The 21857-nt window shown below is 43.3% G+C and overlaps 1 protein-coding gene across 1 annotated transcript in view; it reads right to left on the bottom strand.

Annotated features, from left to right (window-relative positions):
- Positions 1-20666, bottom strand: part of SNCA (synuclein alpha) — a 96204-nt gene extending 75538 nt beyond the window's left edge. The window contains exons 1-3 of the mRNA XM_030565448.1: positions 20222-20666; positions 16713-16858; positions 9407-9448 (exon numbers count right to left, since the gene is read on the bottom strand). Of these exons, the coding sequence (XP_030421308.1) occupies positions 9407-9448; positions 16713-16833 (163 nt within the window). The 5' untranslated portion in view covers positions 16834-16858; positions 20222-20666. The remainder of the gene's footprint in view (positions 1-9406; positions 9449-16712; positions 16859-20221) is intronic.
- Positions 20667-21857: the final 1191 nt, after the last annotated feature.

Below are 21857 nucleotides of genomic sequence, written 5' to 3'. Positions count from 1 at the left end.
GTGGAATCTTACAGTGATCTTTCTGGTCATTCACTCCCAAAGGCTCTCCAGCACCAGCAGCTTTCACTATAGTGAAGTCAATCTAGAAAGCAGGATTAGGACCATAGGACTCCATGCTTTAAAGATACAGGCCCAGATTTTCAAAAGAGCGCATCACCCACTTAGTCACCTAAACAAGGGTCAGACTTTCAAAAGTGATCAGCATCTAATGTGGTGGCTTCTCTTGGAAAATCTATCTGGCCATTTATTTCGGTGTCCAAATGGTCTCTAAACTCTTCTGAAAATCTGGCCCACAAGATGTATCCACACCCACAATTTTACTAGTAAAATAACAGAAATCAGACCTAGCTGTACCCTGTAAGTAGGGTGACCAGATAGCAAATGTGAAAAATCAGGACAGGAGGTGGGGAATAATAGGAGCCTATATAAGAAAAAGACCCAAAAATCGGGACTGTCCCTATAAAATCGCGACATCTGGTCACCCTACCTGTAACTGGTGCACAGACTCACTGCTCTTCTTTTGACAATGTTAATTTCTTTCCAGCAATTAGATTCCTTCAATTTCCTATGGAAAGAATTTCAGCTTCCTGTATCAAATGGCTCATTCTACAAATTACTATAAGTGATTATACAACATCAATAGACAATAGCTAGGGGGAAAACAAACAAACAAATGTCCCCATTAGAAAATTTTATTAACAAGTTAGGTAATAAAGGACAGCTTGTGGGAAGTATATGCAAATGAAGCAGACTGTGAAGAACTTCAAAAAGATCTCACAAAACTAAGTGATTGGGCAACAAAATGGCAAATGAAATTTAATGTGGATAAATGTAAAGTAATGCACATTGGAAAAAAATAACACCAACTATACATACAATATGATGGGGCTAATTTAGCTACAACTAATCGGGAAAGAGATCTTGGAGTCATTGTGGATAGTTCTCTGAAGACGTCCACACAGTGTACAGCGGCAGTCAAAAAAGCAAACAGGATGTTAGGAATCGTTAAAAAAGGGATAGAGAATAAAACAGAGAATATCTTATTGCCCTTATATAAATCCGGGGTATACTCACATCTTAAATACTGTGTACAGATGTGGTCTCCTTATCTCAAAAAAGGTACAGTGGCATTAGAAAAGGTTCAGAGAAGGGCAACTAAAATGATTAGGGGTTTGGAACGGTCCCATATGAGGACAGATTAAAGAGGCTAGGACTTTTCAGCTTGGAAAAGAGGAGACTAAGGTGGGGTATGATAGAGGTATGTAAAATCATAAGTTGTGTAGAGAAAGTAAATAAAGAAAAGTTATTTACTTGTTCCCATAATATAAGAACTAGGAGCCACCAAATGAAATTAATGGGCAGCAGGTTTAAAACAAATAAAAGGAAGTTCTTCTTCAGAAGCACACAGTCAATCTGTGGAACTATTAGCATAGCTGTATTGACTTCAATCAAATCATGCAGATTTACACTATTAAAGATCTGTCCAATTAATTCTGTGTCACTGACAAAACAAGGAAAAATATACTGAAGTTTGGGGCCCCACAGGTGTACTAATGTAGTTGTGATATACAATGGCTCGAACACAATGCCATTATTAAAACCACATTTCTTAGGTTACATTAAGGTGACAACAGTTGCTGTATAGCAAGGGTGATTACCTACTGACTACAGTTGCTAATGTTACAGTGTATAGAGAAAGCCTTCTCTCTGGGCATATATTTTCTTTTCCTGAAAAGGGATGCATTTCTCTCCAGGAAAGGCTTAGCACATACATGCAAACAAGGAAAAGGGACAAGGAATCTGACTGCTGTAACTGGGTTTAGTAATATAATCATAAAATATATAATAAAGATGGGAACCAGAAGAGTAGCTATAGAGTTCAGTATAGAGTATCAAGGTTAACTTGACAGAAGACACACAATAGGTGCCATTAAAGGATTTACTGTTTACTGTGGGACAATATAAACAGCTTGTTACAATCTACTGGAGAAATTGTTGCATTAGGTCCATATTTAATAGCACCCAGTGTATGTAAAGAAACAGGAAGACAAACTAACAGAAATGCACAGCGTAATTGCATCCTGCTGGCTTAGAGGGAGAAGAATAAAACACATTGCACAAGAAAATGATAATGCTGAGCATTGAACCTGATGTGCGCCTGCCTCCATGTACACAATTGAAGGCTTGAGAATACCCCATCTGCCAGCTTCTCTCTTACTATCTCAGACACCACTGCCAAATCATTAGTCTGGGCTGGGATACAGAACTCGACAATCATGAAAGGCTGCTGAATAGTTTTCCTGGGGAAAGCTGCTTTCTCCAGAGACAAATATTCATTTGAAGTGCTTCCATCTCAAAACAATAAGCAGAGCTGATTTCTGCAGAACATGAGTAAAGTATGCCACCCAAAGCGTGTTCACTCCCAGAAATACAATGTTAGTTATACTGCGTTTGCCAAGAATAGCTTTTAGCTAATATTCAGGTATGAAAATTTCAAAAGCATGTACGTGAGGCTTAAGCCCGATTTTTAAAAGCAACTTAGTGCAGATTTACAAATGTGCCTGAAGATGCTGCTAGGTATCAAGTGGGATTTTCAAAAGCACCTACACAGGTTAGGTGTCTCCCACTAAGTCACAGAGGCCCATCCTTTGGCATTAGACCAGGTGCTAGAGGTGCTGAGACAAAGATCTCTCAGATTCCTTCACAGAAGTGCAGCAAACTGCAGTTGTGGGGAAGATGTCAAAGTGCACGTCCCCTCCTCTGCTAAAAGCAGAGAAAGACTGAGCGAGCATTTCCTCTTATCTGCTTGTAAGGAGTATTGATATGATTACAGGGAACTGGTTAGCCTTTAAGTTGATGGGCTCATATTGTCTATCCCAAGCCCTCACAGTTTCCGGAGCCCATGTTGCTTATTGAAAGAAATGGGCAATACAAAAGTCAATTTTCCCTCAGAAACCAAGATTCCTGCTCAGGCACCAGTCATAACAGAACTACAAGGTAGTTCTATGCACCACCAGTAGGTGCATCAAAGAGTTGTCTCTTTTATTACCCTGGAACTCCTCAGGGACCCTAACTCTAAGGAAGAACCATCCAAACCACACAAGCTTCCGTTTGATATCATTTTACTATCCATACTAAATAACAAAACAAAAGCACACATGTTTATTTGGTTTGTTTATAAACATAAACAAATCAAATTAGAATGAAGTGGATTAATATCAAATTAAGCTAATCAGGTTGATCAAACCCTATCCTATGTTAAATGCTAGGTAGTAATTTAGACTTTATGTAGCAGTCTTGTTAAGCTATCAGCCCCCACAGTAATACAGCAACAGCACGCTTAGACAGCGAGGGTCTGTAGTGCCAAATATCCATGGCCACATTGTACAGCTTTATTCTACATGTCTAAAAGCCCCACAGGGTTATTGCAGATCTGGTGCAGACATATTAATCATGGACAATCACATGGCTGCTGCCAGTCCATGGCTGAGCAAAGTCCCCTCAAGTTGATCTCCAAGGCAGGTAATCTGACTAAAAAGTGCCAACCAGCAGTGACTGATTATAAAGTCAGTCATCTCCAGGCCATTTCTCAATAATGCATCCCTATTACTGATAAAATCAAACCATCTTATGCCCAGTACTAGCAGCTGACAATGTATATTAAATGCCTCAAGCCTTCTGATGCTAATCAAGATATTTGCTGTATCAGTTATTTGACTGGAACCTTAGAGTCAGAATTACTCCATGGTGAAGCTAATGTTGAGAGTACACTCTGAAGCTACTTAAGGCAGCTTGCCTGAATTATTGGCTAAGTAATAGTCAGTTTCTTCCCTTCTAGTTCCAACACAGGGTTACATGAAATATGCCAATGCAATTCAAGATGACACAACTCATTACATTTAATATTTCAATCACATATTTAAATTAAAATAGCATGATTTATCAGGATTAATTTCCATGGACTGGTCTACAAGACACCTTATTAGCATATATTATACAATCATTAGCTATAATTAAATCCAAATCTGAATTCACCCACTATCTTTGCTTTCCAGACCAATTGTTCAGACACCAAAGATTCATTTCTTAAACCCAATTTCCCCGGTTTGTACTGGAGGGAGCAAGTTCTCTAGTCACTTACTCCATATGAAACTATGCTGCTTTACTTTAGAACCTGTGTTCTCCAGATTTTTGTAAGAGGACTGTTATCCTCTTACTAACATTCGGTGGGAATGTTTTGGTTGCTAGCTCCCAGCACTAAAAGGGGAGGGATCGATGGCAAATCAGGACCCTGAGACTGACAGTCCCCAGGAACAATGGTGAGAGGCCAATGCTCCAGATCAGCCTGATTGACAGGGCAGGCAGGCTAATCAAAGAGACAGAAGGCCAAGGTGGGTCCCGTCCTCCCTGTGAGCTGGAATTGCCTGGGTCAGATGGAGTAGAGGCCCAAGCTAAGGTGCTAGGAGCAGAGCTGCAGCCCAAAAAGCCAGAGCACAGCCCAGAGAGAGCAGACCTGCCCAGAGTGTGGAGCTGCAGCAACCAGAGCCAGAGGGGCTAGACAAGCAGCCCAGGAAGCAGGTGAGAGCTGAGAGAGAGACACAGAAGCAGCCTGCAGAGCAGACCTGCCCAGGGAGCAGAGCTGTAGCAACTGGAGCCAGGGAGGCCAGAGAAGCAGCCCAGGGAGCTGAAGGCAGAGCAGCAGCAGCAGCAGCTGTGCTGAGGCAGAGTGGAGCTGGGGCTGGAGCAGTCCGGAGGTGGGTGCGGTGAGCAGCTGCGGAGAGCGAGGGGGGCCCTGGGCAGTGGGCCCAGCACTGGGAGACGCCTCAGCCAAGAGGCTCTGCAGGCTAGACTTGGAGGAGGATCGTAACCCTGACAGAGCGGGGGTGACACTGGGGAGAAGGGTCCTGCCACCCAGAGCCTGAGAGAGTGTGGCCACCGCCAGAGCAAGTGTCCAACCCACAGCATCCCTGCAGCACAGCCAGGGCCTGAGAAGAAAGCCTGGGACCTACAAGGAACAGACTGTGAAGTGCCCTGATGTCCAGAGACACTGTTTGTGATGGTCCCTGCCACAGAGCGAGGTGATTTGTTTTCCTTTAACCTTTCCCATTTTTCCTTATTCTTTTTTAAAATTAATTGTTAATTAAATAACTTGTATTTGCTTTAAATTGTATGATGTGATCAGTGGGTCAGGGAGGTGCGCAGTGCAAAGAGAGTACCCCGGAGTGGGGACACCCTAGCCCCTGTCCTGGGTGACCACAGCAGGGTTGGGGGTTGAGCCCCCCAGGAATCCTAGGCCCAGCCTTGTTGGGGTTATGAGGACTCTGCCAGACAGGAGAGTGGAAAGGGAGTCCTCAAGGACAGGGAGGCCTCTGGGTAAAGGAAGTGGGAGCGAGGACTCAGATCCTTTTGCTACCCACTTCACTGGGGTAGTGCAGAAGCCAGGAAAGTTCCCCACAATAGTGGGACCATTCCCCCACTTACATAAAGTAGAAAGTTTGCTCTATTCACTATAATTGTACAAAGTTACTACTCATTTCATATTTTTAATTTACATTCAACAACCCAAGTCCATTACTGGAGCTTAACTGCACAGAATTAAACAAAAATATTATGGAATTACTATCAGTAACCCTAAGCCTTGTCCATTCAGCTTGGTGTCAGCCGTTTCCTGAGCCAAATGAGGCCTATCATTAGTCAGTTATGATGTTCCAATCTGGTTTGCCTAAAATAAAATTTTTATGGTCAATTTTTTTCATGGAAGTAGCATTTAGCGGAACTGATGCCCTTGTGTTTTGCATCATTGTCCATGTTCTTTGTCTTACAAACAAAATTTAACATTTCCCCCCAAAAAACCTCTCAAACATGTAATGCATCCAACTGGAATCCCCTTTCTCATGAATATCAGAGATAGACTGGTACTCACAGGATTCATAATGAATCATTTTTACTTTCTTCGTGATAGGTGGCTTTAATCCCTACTAGGCTGCTGCACAAAAAGATTCTAATGTTGCCACAAATTCCACAGGTTCACAAAGTGTTCTTGGACTTTTCAAGTTCAAGTCCAGTTGGTCATCATCACCATCACTTTTTTATCTGGATGCCCATGCTGGTTGTCTGGATATACCACACACAACAGACACACAAGTCACCACAGATCCTCTGCTAGTTCAAGTGGAGTTTCCTTTTCTTCCTCCTGTTAACCCTTAACTGAGCTCTGGCCAGCTTAGATTGATGTCAGGCTGCAAACCTTATATCAAGGACTTGTACGGACTCAGAATGCCTCGGTATATGTCCTAAGGCTAAATTTTGCAGCATTGTCAGAGCTGGTTGCTTAGCTGTAGTTTTAGTTTAGCTGCTAAAACACCCTCCTTGCTTATTCCTTAACCATTCATTTGGCATATGATGTTAAACAGGGCTAAATAAGCCTCCCAATATGTTTTTCTTCGAAAATGTAGACTTTGTATAGTTGAGCATCAATCAACTGCTATTTGTCTCCTCTAGGCTTCTCTGTGGGGCAGTAGGCAATAGAAAAAGTCTTTGTCTTACTCCAAACTTCTTTCTTTTCTAATTCCTTATCTGAGCTATTAACTTTCACAGTGGTCTTCAGAACCTCTGAAATTCTTGCTCAGGTATTTTCACAGGCCTTTAAGTGAGTGTTTATGCTGCAGCTGGAAGTGTGTCTATAAGCATGCATAGACAGACATGCCCTAGATCTGCTCGCGATAGCTTGCTAAGAATAGTAGTGTTGATTTCGTGGCACAGACTAGCCATCCAAGTACCAGTTCACTGTACCCCACAGTCAGGTGGCTAGCTCATGACACCACCCACGCCACATCATCCTCACTGCTATTGTTAGACCTAGTGTGTGTCTGTCTGCCAGAGTTGGGAGGCACGCACCCAGCTGCAGTGTAAATATTCCCCATGTCAATTATTCCAACGAAGATTAATTGCATGGAATTCAGTGTACTATGCAGATTTTTCGAACAGCTGAAAAGCTTAAGTCCTAACTGCCCTGTGTGGATATCCTAGAGTTTCACTGACTTTGCATCTTACTGATTATTGCACCATATTGCTTCCTGATTTTTGCCTTACCACACCTGTTATTGTTCAAATCAATTTAATGCACAGATTCACTGACTTTTAAACTGTACAGCTAATCACGCCATGTGCATGCCCCATGAAGCCTGTTTTTCAAATTGTAAAGTGCTAATGTTGTTGAAATAGACTGTACGTGTGCAAAGTACAATTTTCAAATCTTCATAACTGTGACAAATTCAAACCAAATTTCATGACAATTTTGAAAGGCACTTCTCCCAAAAGGCAATTTTCCTGCCAGCTTTTAGCTTCCTATTCCTGCCTACTTCAGTGCCAGACCTGATTTTTCTTAAAAATAAAATCATTTTAATAATGGGAGAAATGTTATTTTCCCCTCTCATTCTCAAAAATGGCTGAACTGTTTTTGCTTAAAATTTCAAGGGAAAAAAAATCATCCCCAAGAAGAGACGAATTTGGTAAATTTCAGGCCAAAAAGTGATAGTTTTGTAAAGTTCTGAGCAGTTGAAAACAGAGCAATAGAATGTAAATGCTTAGGCACCTTTATCCGCATCTGCTAGCTAGAACTCCAGTTTCAGATAGATTAAATGGATTAGGCCAGGGGTAGGCAACCTATGGCATGTGTGCCAAAGGCGGCACGCGAGCTGATTTTCAGTGGCACTCTCACTGCCCGGGTCCTGGCCACTGGTCTGGGGAGATCTGCATTTTAATTTAATTTTAAATGAAGCTTCTTAAACATTTTAAATTTTTTATTTACTTTACATACAACAATACTTTAGGTTTCAGAGTAGCAGCTATGTTAGTCTGTATCCGCAAAAAGAACAAGAGTACTTGTGGCACCTTAGAGACTAACAAATTTATTTCAGCATAAACTTTTGTGGGCTACAGCTCACTTCTTTGGATGCATAGAATGGAACACACAGACAGGAGATCTTTATACATACAGAGCATGAAAAGGTGGAAGTATGCATACCAACAGGAAGAGTCTAATCAATTGAGGTGAGCTATCATCAGCAGGAGAAAAAAAAACTTTTTAAGTGATAATTGAGATGACCCATAGAAGGTGTGAGGAGAACTTAACATAGGGAAAGAGATTCAATTGGTGTAATGTCCCAACTATTCCCAGTCTCTGTTTAAACGTAAGTTAATTGTATCTCATTTGCATATTAATTCGAGTTCAGCAGTCTCTCTTTGGAGTCTGTTTTTAAAGTTTTTTTTCTTGCAAAATTGCCACCTTCAAGTCTGTCACTGAATGGTTAGAGAGGTTGAAGTGTATATAATAGACTTATAGAAAGAGACCTTCTAAAAACATTAAAATGTATTACTGACACGTGAAACCTTAAATTAGAGTGAATAAATGAAGACTCGGCACACCGCTTCTGAAAGGTTGCCAACCCCTGGATTAGACAAACACAAGATCACCTGCTGTATACAAATTCAGACAGGTATAGCTCTACAGACATATGAAGAAAATTGGGAAAATATCACTTCCACTCTTCCTTATGGACCCAAACCAAAGCCCCATGAAGTCTGTGGGACTCTTTCCATTGATTTTCATAGGCATTGGATCAGGCCTTATGAGTTCAATTCTACTGTGTTCCTTCATATATTGAAATGGTGCCAAGAAAACCATCCTCCAGTTCCATATCCTCTAGTGCCATGGAAGAGTTTCAAACCCTATGACTCATTCAGGTTTGAGAACAGTACAAGAAAACGAAGTCATGGCTAGGATCAAAAAGCAAAGGTGCCACCTGTGATACAGACCCCAGATGTATTCTCCTCTAGGGCCTTGGTAGATCTGCAGAAGGTGAAAGCACACATCACAGCAGCTCCAGCATTGCCTAAACACTCCACCACTCATTGACTGCTGATACTGGTCTCTACTGTATGCTTCAAATGCTCCCTACTTTCCTACAGCCTTTCCTTCCCACTCTGCACAATCCCACGTACGAGTGACCTCCTGACCACCAACTTCTGCATCCTCCACTCCCTGCCATCTGTTGTGTTGGTCCCAGTCCCTAATCCCCAGGTAGCATCAGCACTCTCATCCCAGCCCCCAAGGCAACCGTCACCCACTTTATAACACCCTCATCCCCTAAATCATCCGACTGATACACAAGCATCCCACTCCACCCCATATCCCCCAAATACATTTCCTTTCACCCTCTCCCACATTTGACACCTGGTGCCCTTCCTTGGCCATGCTCAAGGAGAAAGAGACTTGCCCAAACAAGGCTGTCAATCTCTATGGTGCAGGCTGTGCAAAGACGAAGACCCCATTTAACAGATTATGACAAATCAGCCATCCGATTTTGATAAAAAGACAGTTGAAATAATGTGCATGTGTGCTTACCTGTTGTGACACCATGAACAACTCCATCCCTAGTCCTGGAACCTAAACAAAGCAAAAATCATTTTGTTATGAGCACTGAAAATACCAGTTGGCAAATACTGGTACAAGTGAGTGGGTGATGGGAAAGCAGTAAATATAGCACAGCTAGATTTTAATAAATCATCATAGTGTCTCACAAAATGCTTAAAATTAATTCAAATCTGGCTTGATGTAAGCAATGGCATAAGGACTAAAGATCGCCTGGAGAACCATCAATAAAGAGTGAAGATAAGTGGCAATGTTTTGAGTTGTGGAGTGGGGGAAGCATCCATGTTAGTTGTTCTAGTAAACAGCTTGTTAAGTAAGCACCCAATCCCACAAAGACTTTTGCACATGAATAACCTCACTCATGTGAGCAGTTCCACTAAAGTCGCACATGCATAAAATTACTCATGTGTGTAAGGCAGTGTAGCCTCAGGACCCAGCAGTTAGCATATGTGACTTACAATTCAATCCTGCAGTCTTTACTCTGGTCTTAATCAGGGGGAACTGCAAAGAGTGAGGGCAGGAAAATGATATAAAAGGGCCTAGTGGTAATAGAAACATGGTCATGAAATTCATTTTGGAAAAATGCAAGCTAATATTTCTGTAGGAAGTAATCTGAAACAAATGGTTTAATGAGAGTGGAATCTAGAAAACAGTTATGCTGAGAGACACCTAGAGATAACAGTGAGCAGTAATAGATATAATACAGGACATGAGTGTGTAGTGTGATGTGAAAGCAGCAAAGAATCCTGTGGCACCTTATAGACTAACAGACGTTTTGGAGCATGAGCTTTCGTGGGTGAATACCCACTTCCTCAGATGCATGTCATGCATCTGAGGAAGTGGGTATTCACCCACGAAAGCTCATGCTCCAAAACGTCTGTTAGTCTATAAGGTGCCACAGGATTCTTTGCTGCTTTTACAGATCCAGACTAACACGGCTACCCTCTGATAGTGTGATGTGGTAGCCACAAACACCAAACCAATTTTGGGATGCATATGCAAATGTATCCTGGCTCTTTAGGGAAAAATCCTGTATTGGGAAGGAAATGGGCTCTGTTTCCATTGGAGTCATTGGTAAAACTCCCGTTCACATCAGTGGGAGCAGAAATAAACCAATCAGGGAGTGCTTTTGAAAATCCCACCCTCAATGTCTTTTTCCATTCCGGACTTCTAGTTCTCTGGTTCTATAACTTAGCTACACACGAAGGGGATGAGCCCATCTCAGGCCTGTCATGCTTAGCAATTTACAGTGCAGAGAACGGGTATGTGATGCATGCCATGGAAGCCAAAGTAATAGTGTTATAATGCCATTGGACTAGGTCTTTGAGGGACAGTATTGAGATCTAAATTTTAAAAAGCATTTAGTTTCTTTATTAATTATTATTAGATAAGAAAACATTTTCCCAAGGAGTTAGTATTTAGAGACTTCTAGCTATGTTATTTTATTAATTTGGATAATTTTTATGTATCACACACAGAGTATATGCACGTTATTGTATGTACAGGGCTTTTCAACAGTGTGTATGTGCACTGTTTCTTTAACTCTGTAGTAGGAAGCCAAACAAGAGGATCTGGGGAAAATTCTAGGCAGAAGCTCTACAGTGAAGCAGCGAGAAAGTAGCATTAAGTTTAACATTGATTTTCTTATTCTAATAAAGTTTCTCGTTTAGTGTTAGAAGAAAGAGACGGTCAGTGATTCTTAGAGTTGTCACATTAGGGCACCACACTAATATAAATGTAAATATTGTAGAACAGCACATAGTTTCCATCAGCATTATGTTTCATACTTTACTGGTGCCAGTTTGTTAAACCTAAACCCTGGGGTTTATTATCTGTACTATCAGATTCATGAACTTTTACATCATTGAAAATGTCTTGTTACTAAAGAGTAAGAGCAGAATAAGAATCACGTGAGAGAGAGAGAATGAATGATTTCTTTGTGTTATGTGAAATGACTTCATGCTCTAGCCTGGAAAATGAAGATGCCAGACTTGCCTGGGGTACTTTGGAGAAGATTGTCTCTCTGTCTGAAAATGAAGTAAATAGCTAATGATCAGAACAAAGGGTGAAGAAATGGTGTCCTTTCCTCTTTATATTCGTTCTTCAATTTGTGCAAGGAAAAACACAAGAGCTGGGTTTCTGAGCTATCTGATTAGAAACAAAGCGGAAGAAGTCCTTTCAGTGTGTAAGGATTCATCTTAGGTCATCAGGGCTTGATCCTGCATGTCATAGGTACTCTGGCCTCAATCCAGCAAAGCACCTTTCACTTTAAACATACAAGCAATTCTATTGACTTGTAGAAAGGGCCTACAAAGCACTTCACTGGCTTCAGTAGAACAATTCATGTGCTTACAATTGAGCACATGCTTAAGGGCTTTGCTGAATTGGAGCCAGAGTGCTCACCCCCTTGCTGGATTGATTCCATAGCCACTATGGGCTAAATCCTTCAAGTGACATACTGTACATAAGTACATAAGAGCCTGGTAATGATGTTTAACTGTTCAACTGGGGTGGAGAGAGATAGGGTAAAGCAGCAAAAAATCCTCACAGAGGAATTCTCAACTGCAGATATCTCCAGAAAGGAGTATACCATATATCTTGATTCTTACCTCACTTACACTAGCATTACACAGGTATAATTCCACTAACTTCAGTGAAGTTAGTCCTGATTTACACTACTACAACTGGGATAAAGAATCAGGTCTGTGGGGAGTGGGCCCATTGCCCACATGAGAGTTTGGCCAGTGGATCCACCCAAAGTACAGATTCTTATAAGCAAATTCATACTTGGCAGTAGATAGTAGCCAGCTATCTATGCAGTTTTCCTGGCTTCACACTTCATGTTCATACCTTACTTGTGCTGTGTTGTAACACAGCTTCTCTTTTTCTTAGACTATGCTCAGTGTCAGAATACAGTTCTGTAAGGACAACGGCTCAATTCTGTGGGACAAATTCTGGCTGGAGAAGCACAGGGGCTCACCTAAGTAAAGTTGCAGCCAGTAGTGGGAGCATATAACGGAAAGTGTCTGTCTTTACTCTGGCCACTTCTCGTGCTCTATCTGACAGGAGCCGTGAAAGGGTGATAAAGGGCATGAAATAGCAGTTAAGAAACATTGTCTGCATGTATTATCTGATAAAGCAATGGCCTCTCTGCACAGATTACACAATTCAGGCAGAATAGTACCACACATGCACACTACTTTTCCTGTATACTCTGTTCATGTGACCACACGGGGGTGGGGAGAGGGGGTGGTCATTACTCTTGTTTTCAGGCACTAGCCAGAATATGGACCACCGGATGAAGAGTAAAAAATAGTAGCTACCACCCTTCCTTCCCATTTCAACAGTATTTGTCAGCACTATTAAACTTAAGTAGCTATTTTCTGTGTTGGCCATGAGGCCCAGTCCTGCAAGGCATTAATTTCTGAGCACTTCTTTACAGGTGCCGAGTATTCTCAGCACTTCACTGAATTGGGGCCTCATTCAGATATAGGGCTGGCTAAGGCCCTTTCTGCAGTGGTGTATACACCACTTTAAGCAACAGCTGGTTGGGACATGGAAGCATGACTCCACTGGAGAGAAGGAGATATTATTGCTTCTGCTTCTGAGTGTTCCTATAGGGAACTGTTTCCACAAGGACTTTAGCAGGGATTAGGTTGCTCATTATTCCAACAGACAGAATTGGAATATCGTCGCTATCTCACTAGTTTTTCTACTGCCAAAGAAAAACAACATATGTCTTGAGAGAAGGCTGCAGCAGAGGCTTTTCTATGATCTAAACAATATGGGGAAGGTACAGTTTTGTAGCTATGCACCTGCTGTGGGTCAGATCAAATCTATACCAATATGAACACCAGAGTTTGGGTACAGTGGAGAGTAGGAGCTGACCGGGAGAGGATCCATTCCCAGCTACCTGATACTGAGCTAGCTAGGCCAAATGTAAGTTAAAGCTGCAGAGGGGGGCACTTTGTCCTACACCAAGATCACACACAAGCAGAGAAACCAGAGCAACAAAGTTTCACTCTGCCACATGCCATCTCCTGACAAGCCCCATCCCTTTCCCTGGTGATAGTGAAAGCCTAAGGCCAAGATTAGCACACTGCAGTCCCTGATTCAGAGCATCAAAGCTATACTCAAAGTCAGATTAAATTACTCTTACTTGCATTGAGTAGTACCACACTCCTGACACCGTCTCACTGAAATCAGAATCTAGCCCTTACTCACTTAAATTAAATTTGCATAAAGATAAACATGGTTAAGTAATCCATATTTAGCTTCCTAAACTCAGATGTGTAAAGCACCCATAACTTCTAATGAAGACAGTGGGACTCAAGTTTACAATCTGGCCTGAGTGACTTGCGCAGACCATGCAGCAAACCAGTGGCAGAAACCAGAGCAGAAACCAGAACCCAGGTTTGGTTGCTGAATCCCAGTCCCCTTCTCTTAGTAACCACTAATCAGCACGGTTCCTTTGTATGTTATACCATAACTATGAAGGATCTGATGCAAATCAGTGTAGCTCCATTGATTTCACTGGACCTATGCTGACGCACACAAGCTAAGACTCTGGACACAGAGAGTAAGAAAAAAGCTAACTCAGGGCCTAATCCAAAGCCCATCTTTCCAATGACTGCAACTGACATTGAATCAGGTACTAAGAAAGGAGGAAACAAACAATGGGAGAGGAGAACGGCATTCAGCATGAAGATAAGAAGAAGAATAAAATCCAAACTTTCTCAAGTCTTCCGTAGCCCTCTGACCCACAGATAGAAATGTTCCTTTGTGCCCTAGAAGATTAAGCCATTACAATGATTCCACTGCTTCCTAGACAATGGATATTTTCCAATGGGATTCTCTTACTATCTTTTTTTGCACTAGATATTTTTTACAATGCTCTGAATAACAGGTAGCTGTAATTTGGACAGAAAAAACTTTAGCTTCTCGTTAATTCCTCCCCAAGAACTGATGGCAAAGAGTCATTGACTAGCTGACTACTGAATTTAAAAATTACTATCGAGACCCTCTCAATTCTGTTCTTAACAGAGTCTTTTCGGGAAGGTATCAACCAGTAGCATGACAGAACTCATTTGTAATGCACCCAGTTATAGCTGCAGCTCCACATAAAGCCATGTGGAATGAAAATCCTCAACTGCTTCAATGCATTTCACTCCATTATAAATGAGTTCCACTGTACTAATCCTTTAGGAATTTAGCAATTCTCCTCCTCTTCCTCTGATCTGGCTGAACAGGAGAAAAGAGAAGTTACCACTGCCCTGTGCTGGGGAGGTAAAAAGAGGAATACATGGCTTCCCTTTTCACATCAGAGCATGAAGGAGAATCAAGCCAACCTAGATCAGCTGATATTTTTAACTACAGTTCCAACCAGGGAAGATGAACATCCAGAGGCAATACACACGAGCTATCATCACTCATGGGCTGAAGGAAAGTGGATTTTTTGCCAGTAGCTCCTTACCTGTTACAGTGAAATTACATATATGTTTATGTTTCCTTCATGAAAGAAATCAGTTCAGTGTGGGATCACTCCTGCACTATTATTAATTATTAGTATACAGACCCTAACCCCAACAATTCACAATCTAAGCATATCGAAGACCATGTTAATTTTGCCATTGATTTCACTGGAAGCAGGATTGGGTTTCAGCATTCCTAGTATCACAGCAAATGGAAATGGCATGAAGATTAACTCAGCATACATTTTGTAAGCATACCTAATAAAAAGAAATCATGGAAGCGCTATCATGATCTACAAGGAAATAAATCATACACCACTGAAAATTAATAATAGACAATAAAATACTGAAAGATATTCTGATAATTGTGCAAAAATGCCTACATACATTGAAACATATATTCCTTTTAAATTTAGTTTGCAAAATTACTGCTTTCTGTGTTTACCCAGGAATGGAATTTGCTATTGCTTAACTGGAAAAGAATGTTCAAGATGGGCTAAAATGTGTAGTCTAATGTATCTGGAGCAGAAATAATTTGTTCAAAATAATGCTAACCTGGAAGGGTATTGGGATTTGGGTGAAAGGAGGGGGAAGAAGTGTGTAGCAAACCCAACACTTCCATATCAAGGAAATTATTCCAGTTTTCAACCACCCTCTGAAATCTGTGCACAACTCCCTAGGTACACACAGCATCTGTACCAGTATTTACCTATAAAACCATGAAAAAAGAGAAAGGACATACTGAAAAGAATATATTATTTCGTTCATATTTTTCCATCACCTAATTTAATTTAGGAGGAAACAGAGGCATATGTTTATTTTAACTAACCAACCATTTAATCATCACGTGTTTTACAGGCTCTTCCTATGAATTTTTCATTATAGCCTTTGGAAGACACAGTTCTCTAGAGCTAGGAACCTGCTAAGCAACTAGGATAAACCTGTGGTTAAAGCATTGGACAGGAATTTGAAATGTGAATTCTATTCCCAGCTCTGCACAAGCTCCCTGTGTGACATGGGCAAGTCACTTAATATCTCCTTGTCTCAATTTTCCCATTTGTAAGAATGGTGTAATAATTCCCCTATCTCAAAGGGTTGCTGTGGTCATTCCTTCACGATCCATGGAAGGAAGGTGCTGTGGGCCTGCAATGTAACAAGTATCCATCAGTTAAAGGAGGTAAGGGAATGAGATGCTTGTACACAGAATGATGAATTTCAGGAATCTTTATTTAAAATCTTGAAAAGCAACTGATTATATTTCCTTCTAACTATTGAATCCTTTTTGCTTTATACAGTGAGGAAGGATAGGGTTGGATAAATTGCCAAATTAACTGACTTTTTCTTAAAAATAAAACTCCTTAAAATCCGCATTCAGTAGCATTCTGGTTATAAAGCCACCTGTCACTCTGTCTTTGTATATTGTTAATTACTGTAGTAGCCTGTGCGCCCTTAAACTGTTAGGGCTCTTGGACAGTGAGCCACATTTTTTTGGCACATCTCCTATAGTACAGTGCCATGTATAGCACAGATCTATGATATGGTACTATGGTTTTAGCACGATGCTAACATAACGGTGGCTATCAACAATGCAATGACACACCAATGGATTTAGCAATAATTATTGTCCATCTTTACATAGGTTTTACTTCCAGACTTAGAACTCAATTCTGATCTCATTTCCATTGCAGTAGCTTTATTATTGAGTTACTCTGTACTTATAGCAAGGTAACTCTGGATCCTTGTCCCTTCACTGATCATTCAGTTCAGCAAACAAGTTAAAAGCAATATGTTTTCTATTGCCCACGTACCTACGTAGAGAACGCCCTCTTTCGTCTTTCCTGCTGCTTCTGCCACACCCTGTTTGGTTTTTTCTGCTGCTGCCACAACTCCCTCTTTTGCCTTGGAAAGCCCTTTCATGAATACATCCATGGCTAAAGATTTTCTTTACGGAGCACTAGGGGGGAAAAATAAGAAACATTTTGAATAAGAAAATATTTTTCAGAAGGGAAGACTGTTCAAACTCTGACTGGAACCTTATTTATAAAAAGACTTTGTCAATCATCTATACCCACATATTATCTATCTACAGACATACATAGCTGTAGCTATACATAGAAGTATTCAATATTTCATGCAGAATAAAAGTGGTTCAACAAGTGAATACGACAATAAGTGCAATTCTCCAAACAGCCTTCATATTTTCAGTTTTCTCACATTCTACTACACAAACAAGTTTAACAGTGTTGCAGACACACATCAGGTTTATGCAGTACTCTCACAAACCAAATAGGACAGGCTTATCCTTTGAAAAAACAGCTATATAAATGAGGAGGTGTCAATTTACTGTAGATAATCATTTCTGACAGGGAGGTGCACTGGTTGACATAACAGGTCTTTTCTAGATCCTTTGATTCTTGACTGAGACACAATTCCCACTGAAGTGAATGGGAGTTTTGTTCCAATGACTGCAGGATTTAGGTCTTTGATTAGATGATATTCCACATCTCCTCATTTAGAGGCACCAGTGTGGTTAAAAACACACCATCAACTTAAAAACTAAACAAAACAAAACAGAAATCACACTTCTCCCTGAAAATTGTTTACCTACATTATTACAAGTAACCCCTATTATAATTATATTGCATCCCTATATTATATTATTATGTCCTTTCTAGCCTTAGAATCTATGAATCTATGAACTGAAAGAGATTAAAGAAAAAAAATCTATTTTCCCTATATGCTTGCTTAGTGCATCTGACAGCATTTTGCAATAGTCGGTTTCTCTTCCCAACCTGTGTAATCAGTTTCCCCTGTTATTTGTGTGAGGCATTCGGGTGGCAGAAGGGGTGAAAAAGTCATTTATAATAATTTTATAAAGGAAAATGTGACACTAAAGCCACAGATATTGGCAAGTGGTTTCAGGGGCAGGTGTGGGACCAGGAACTTCATTTAAGACCTTAAAACAAAACAAAACAAACAAACAAAAAAACCTAGCAGTGTCCCTTTAACAAATTAACTCTTGATCATTTATTTCTCCACCCACATACAGAATAAGAGTCTGCTGATGCCGGAACCTCCCTTTTTCTTGCGATGCTGAGTAGGAGGACTGGGTGTCTAAAGAAACATCTGCAGCCACCACTACCAACTTGTGATCATTTAAATGCGAATATGAAAAATAGGAGCGAGATTTGTGTCTCATTAACACACACTGCAAAATCTGTCACCCTTCCCACAGAAAGAGAACAGCTTTCACATTGCTGTAAACAGGAATCTCAGCTTAAATGCACGAGATCTCTCTCTCTCTCTCTGCCTGTCAGACAATCTCTTTGGGAGCTACTAGGGTGAGGCAAGATCTAACCAGATTTGACACTCATCCTTATCCGCAGGGGATATCTCCAATTCCTTTTGATGAGACCCGCCTTCACCCCAGAAGGATGCAGCTAACAGGACACTGTCCTAGCGGAAATGACCCTGAACAGAGAGAGGGGGGATGAGACATCTCTGTGCACGGGTGCAGCTACAGTTCAGATGACAATGCCTTCTGTCCCTTATCCCCCGGCTCCCGAGAGTTGCACTATTGGAGCACTTTAATTGCCTCCATGGTGAAGAAGCTTGAGGCGGGACTAAGCGGTGGGTAAAAGCGAAGTTTGTGGAACACATGCTGGGTGTGGGAAAGGAGGCAGGCTCCTGCTGGGATCCATGGCAAATCCCCGCCTTGGGGCAGCGCCACCCCCGAGAGAACCCACAAGGAAGTGGGGAGGAGGGCACCTGGCCCCACCCAGCATTGCCCACCCTGCTACACACTCACCCCAGCTGGGGACAGGCACATACGGACCCAGCAGCCCAGAGAGACAGGATCATACAGGCACGTATAGCCGGGGTCACACGGAGACAGGGCAGGACGCCGGGATCATACAGGCACATATAGTCAGGGTCACACGGAGACAGGGCAGGGAGCCGGGATCATACAGGCACATATAGCCCGGGTCATACAGAGACAGGGCAGGGCGGCGGGATCATACAGGCACATATAGCCCGGGTCACACAGAGACAGGGCAGGGCGCTGGGATCACACAGGCACATATAGCCCGGGTCACACAGAGACAGGGCAGGGCGCCGGGATCACACAGGCACATATAGCCCGGGTCACACGGAGACAGGGCAGGGCGCCGGGATCATACAGGCACATATAGCCCGGGTCACACGGAGACAGGGCAGGGCGCCGGGATCATACAGGCACATATAGCCCGGGTCACACGGAAACAGGGCAGGGCGCGGGGATCATACAGGCACATATAGCCCGGGTCACACGGAGACAGGGCAGGGCGCCGGGATCACACAGGCACATATAGCCCGGGTCACACGGAGACAGGGCAGGGCGCCGGGATCACACAGGCACATATAGCCCGGGTCACACGGAGACAGGGCAGGGCGCCGGGATCATACAGGCACATATAGCCCGGGTCACACGGAGACAGGGCAGGGCGCCAGGATCATACAGGCACATATAGCCCGGATCACACAGAGACAGGGCAGGGCACCGGGATCATACAGGCACATATAGCCCGGGTCACACGGAGACAGGGCAGGGCGCCAGGATCATACAGGCACATATAGCCCGGGTCACACAGAGACAGGGCAGGGCACCGGGATCATACAGGCACATATAGCCCGGGTCACACGGAGACAGGGCAGGGCACCGGGATCATACAGGCACATATAGCCCGGGTCACACGGAGACAGGGCAGGGCATCAGGATCATACAGGCACATATAGCCCGGGTCACACAGAGACAGGGCAGGGCGCCAGGATCATACAGGCACATATAGCCCGGGTCACACAGAGACAGGGCAGGGCATCAGGATCATACAGGCACATATAGCCCGGGTCACACGGAGACAGGGCAGGGCATCAGGATCATACAGGCACATATAGCCCGAGTCACACGGAGACAGGGCAGGGCACCAGGATCACACAGGCACGTATAGCCCCAGCATCCTGTCTCTCTGGCAGACTGGATCTATAGGGGTCCCTCTTCCCTCTCAGGGGTCCCTCTTCCGCAGGGATAGGCACGTACAGCTCCACCCAACACACGAGCAGCCCCACACCCATGCTTCAACGAGAGACTTTTTCCGCTTCGCCCAAACTACCCCCCCAACTCCTCCACCCCCTCCCCCCCAAAAAACCACCTGCGTCGGGAAGGATCCCCCAGCCCGGTTCACCCGGGGGGACAAACCCTGGAGCATCCAGGCGCCCCCACCCCGCGCGCTCCATCAGTCCGGGAGGGGAGCAGCGCAGCCTCGGCCAGGTTACTCACCGCCGGCCGGCCGGGGTTTTCAATCTGCAAACGCCTCAAAACTGGCACCGAAGGGAGGCGAGCGGTGCACAGCAGGGAGTGCCGGGGGAGCTGCCCGCTCTTCAGCACATCCCCGACAAAGCAGGCGGAGGGGAGGCGGAGAGAGAGTCCAGCATCTAACGCACCCAGGTCCCCGCTCCACAAGCAGAGTGAGGAGGAGAAGGGGAGGAGGAGAGCGGGGGTGGGATGCTCATCCACTTTCAGCGCGCGAAGCAAGCCCCTCTCCCTCCTTCCCCACCCTCCTGGGCTGATTTGCCAGAGGGAGGAGAGAGCCAGCCCCACACTCCCATCCTGGGGGGCACACACTGCTCCTGAAGGCACGAAGCCTTCTCCAGATCCACTCCCGCATTCACTATTCCCCTGCCCACCACCCCCTCCTGAGCCTGAAATGGGGCGAGGGTGGGGAGAAGAGAGGGACAGCGCAACGGCTTCAGCACCCGCACGCCTCCTGACTGCTAATGGGATTGGCAGTGGAGAGTTTTGTCCACACAGCTATTTTTAGCCCGAGTTTGCCTACTCAAAGGAGCGGCTGGCTCCTTGCTGCCATGTAGACATACCCCTAGAGACTGGGTGAAAATAATATTTCACGGTGCTGTCACTGCTGTGGATGGCAGTGGCTCGGCATGGCGTAAGCAATCATTAGCTTCTCCACTTCCCTTTGATTCATTAACTATGAAAAGGCCTTTATAGCCTCGAGTTCAATGCAATATTAAAGGCACTCGCAGAGTGGGGCATTAATATTCAGTACATCAGTTTATTGAAGGAAGCGAATACTGGATGTACAGCATCCATTACTCTCCTCAAAACTCCCCTCCGCATCCCAGTAGAGAAAGGCGTAAAGCAAGGAGATACGATTTCACCGAAACTATTAACAACCTGCCTCAAAATGGTTGTGAACAAGATCCATTGGAGGAGTGGTGTTAACACATATGGAGAATGGTTATCTCATCGCAGATTCAATGATGACATTGTACTAATTGTCGAAAGCACCAACCAGCTGCAGAACATGCTGTGAAGACTCAGCAAGAAAAGCAGTCAGGTTGGTCTAAAGATGAACTGCTGCAAAATCAAATACATGTAATCAGACATTTTATGAATATCTCGAATAATAGTAACAGGAGAAGAAATTGAAGAAGTGGAACAGTACACATATTTGGGCCAAGAAGTTAATATGCACCAAGACATGAATGGAGAACTTTTGCGAAAGATTCGGGCAGGATGGTGTGTATTTAATTCCATCAAGGATGTCCTCAAAGGAAAAATCAACAAGACCATACATACAAATATATGAGAACAGAAAAGACCACCTGGTTGGCCTCCAAGAAGATGGGAAGATGGCACTGTTAACCGTTTCGGATGAACATGGAGAAAAAGTCAAGAATGCGAGAAGAATAGTGGACGTGTTGTGATTGGCACAGTCTTAACAATAGCTGAAGACCGATCAATCCAGGTGACAAAACAAATCCATGGTGGTGGATGTATATCTGTTTAAGTTCACACACATTAAGACCATGCAAGAGACCCAAGGAATAAAAGGGAAAGGTGGATCCTACTGATCTTCACCTCTAAGCCTCCAAATTGACCATTAAAAGAGAAT

The sequence above is a fragment of the Gopherus evgoodei genome, chromosome 5 (genome assembly GCF_007399415.2).
Source record: "Gopherus evgoodei ecotype Sinaloan lineage chromosome 5, rGopEvg1_v1.p, whole genome shotgun sequence".
NCBI classification, from domain to species: domain Eukaryota; kingdom Metazoa; phylum Chordata; order Testudines; family Testudinidae; genus Gopherus; species Gopherus evgoodei.
This window is presented reverse-complemented; position numbering and strand designations above follow the sequence as displayed.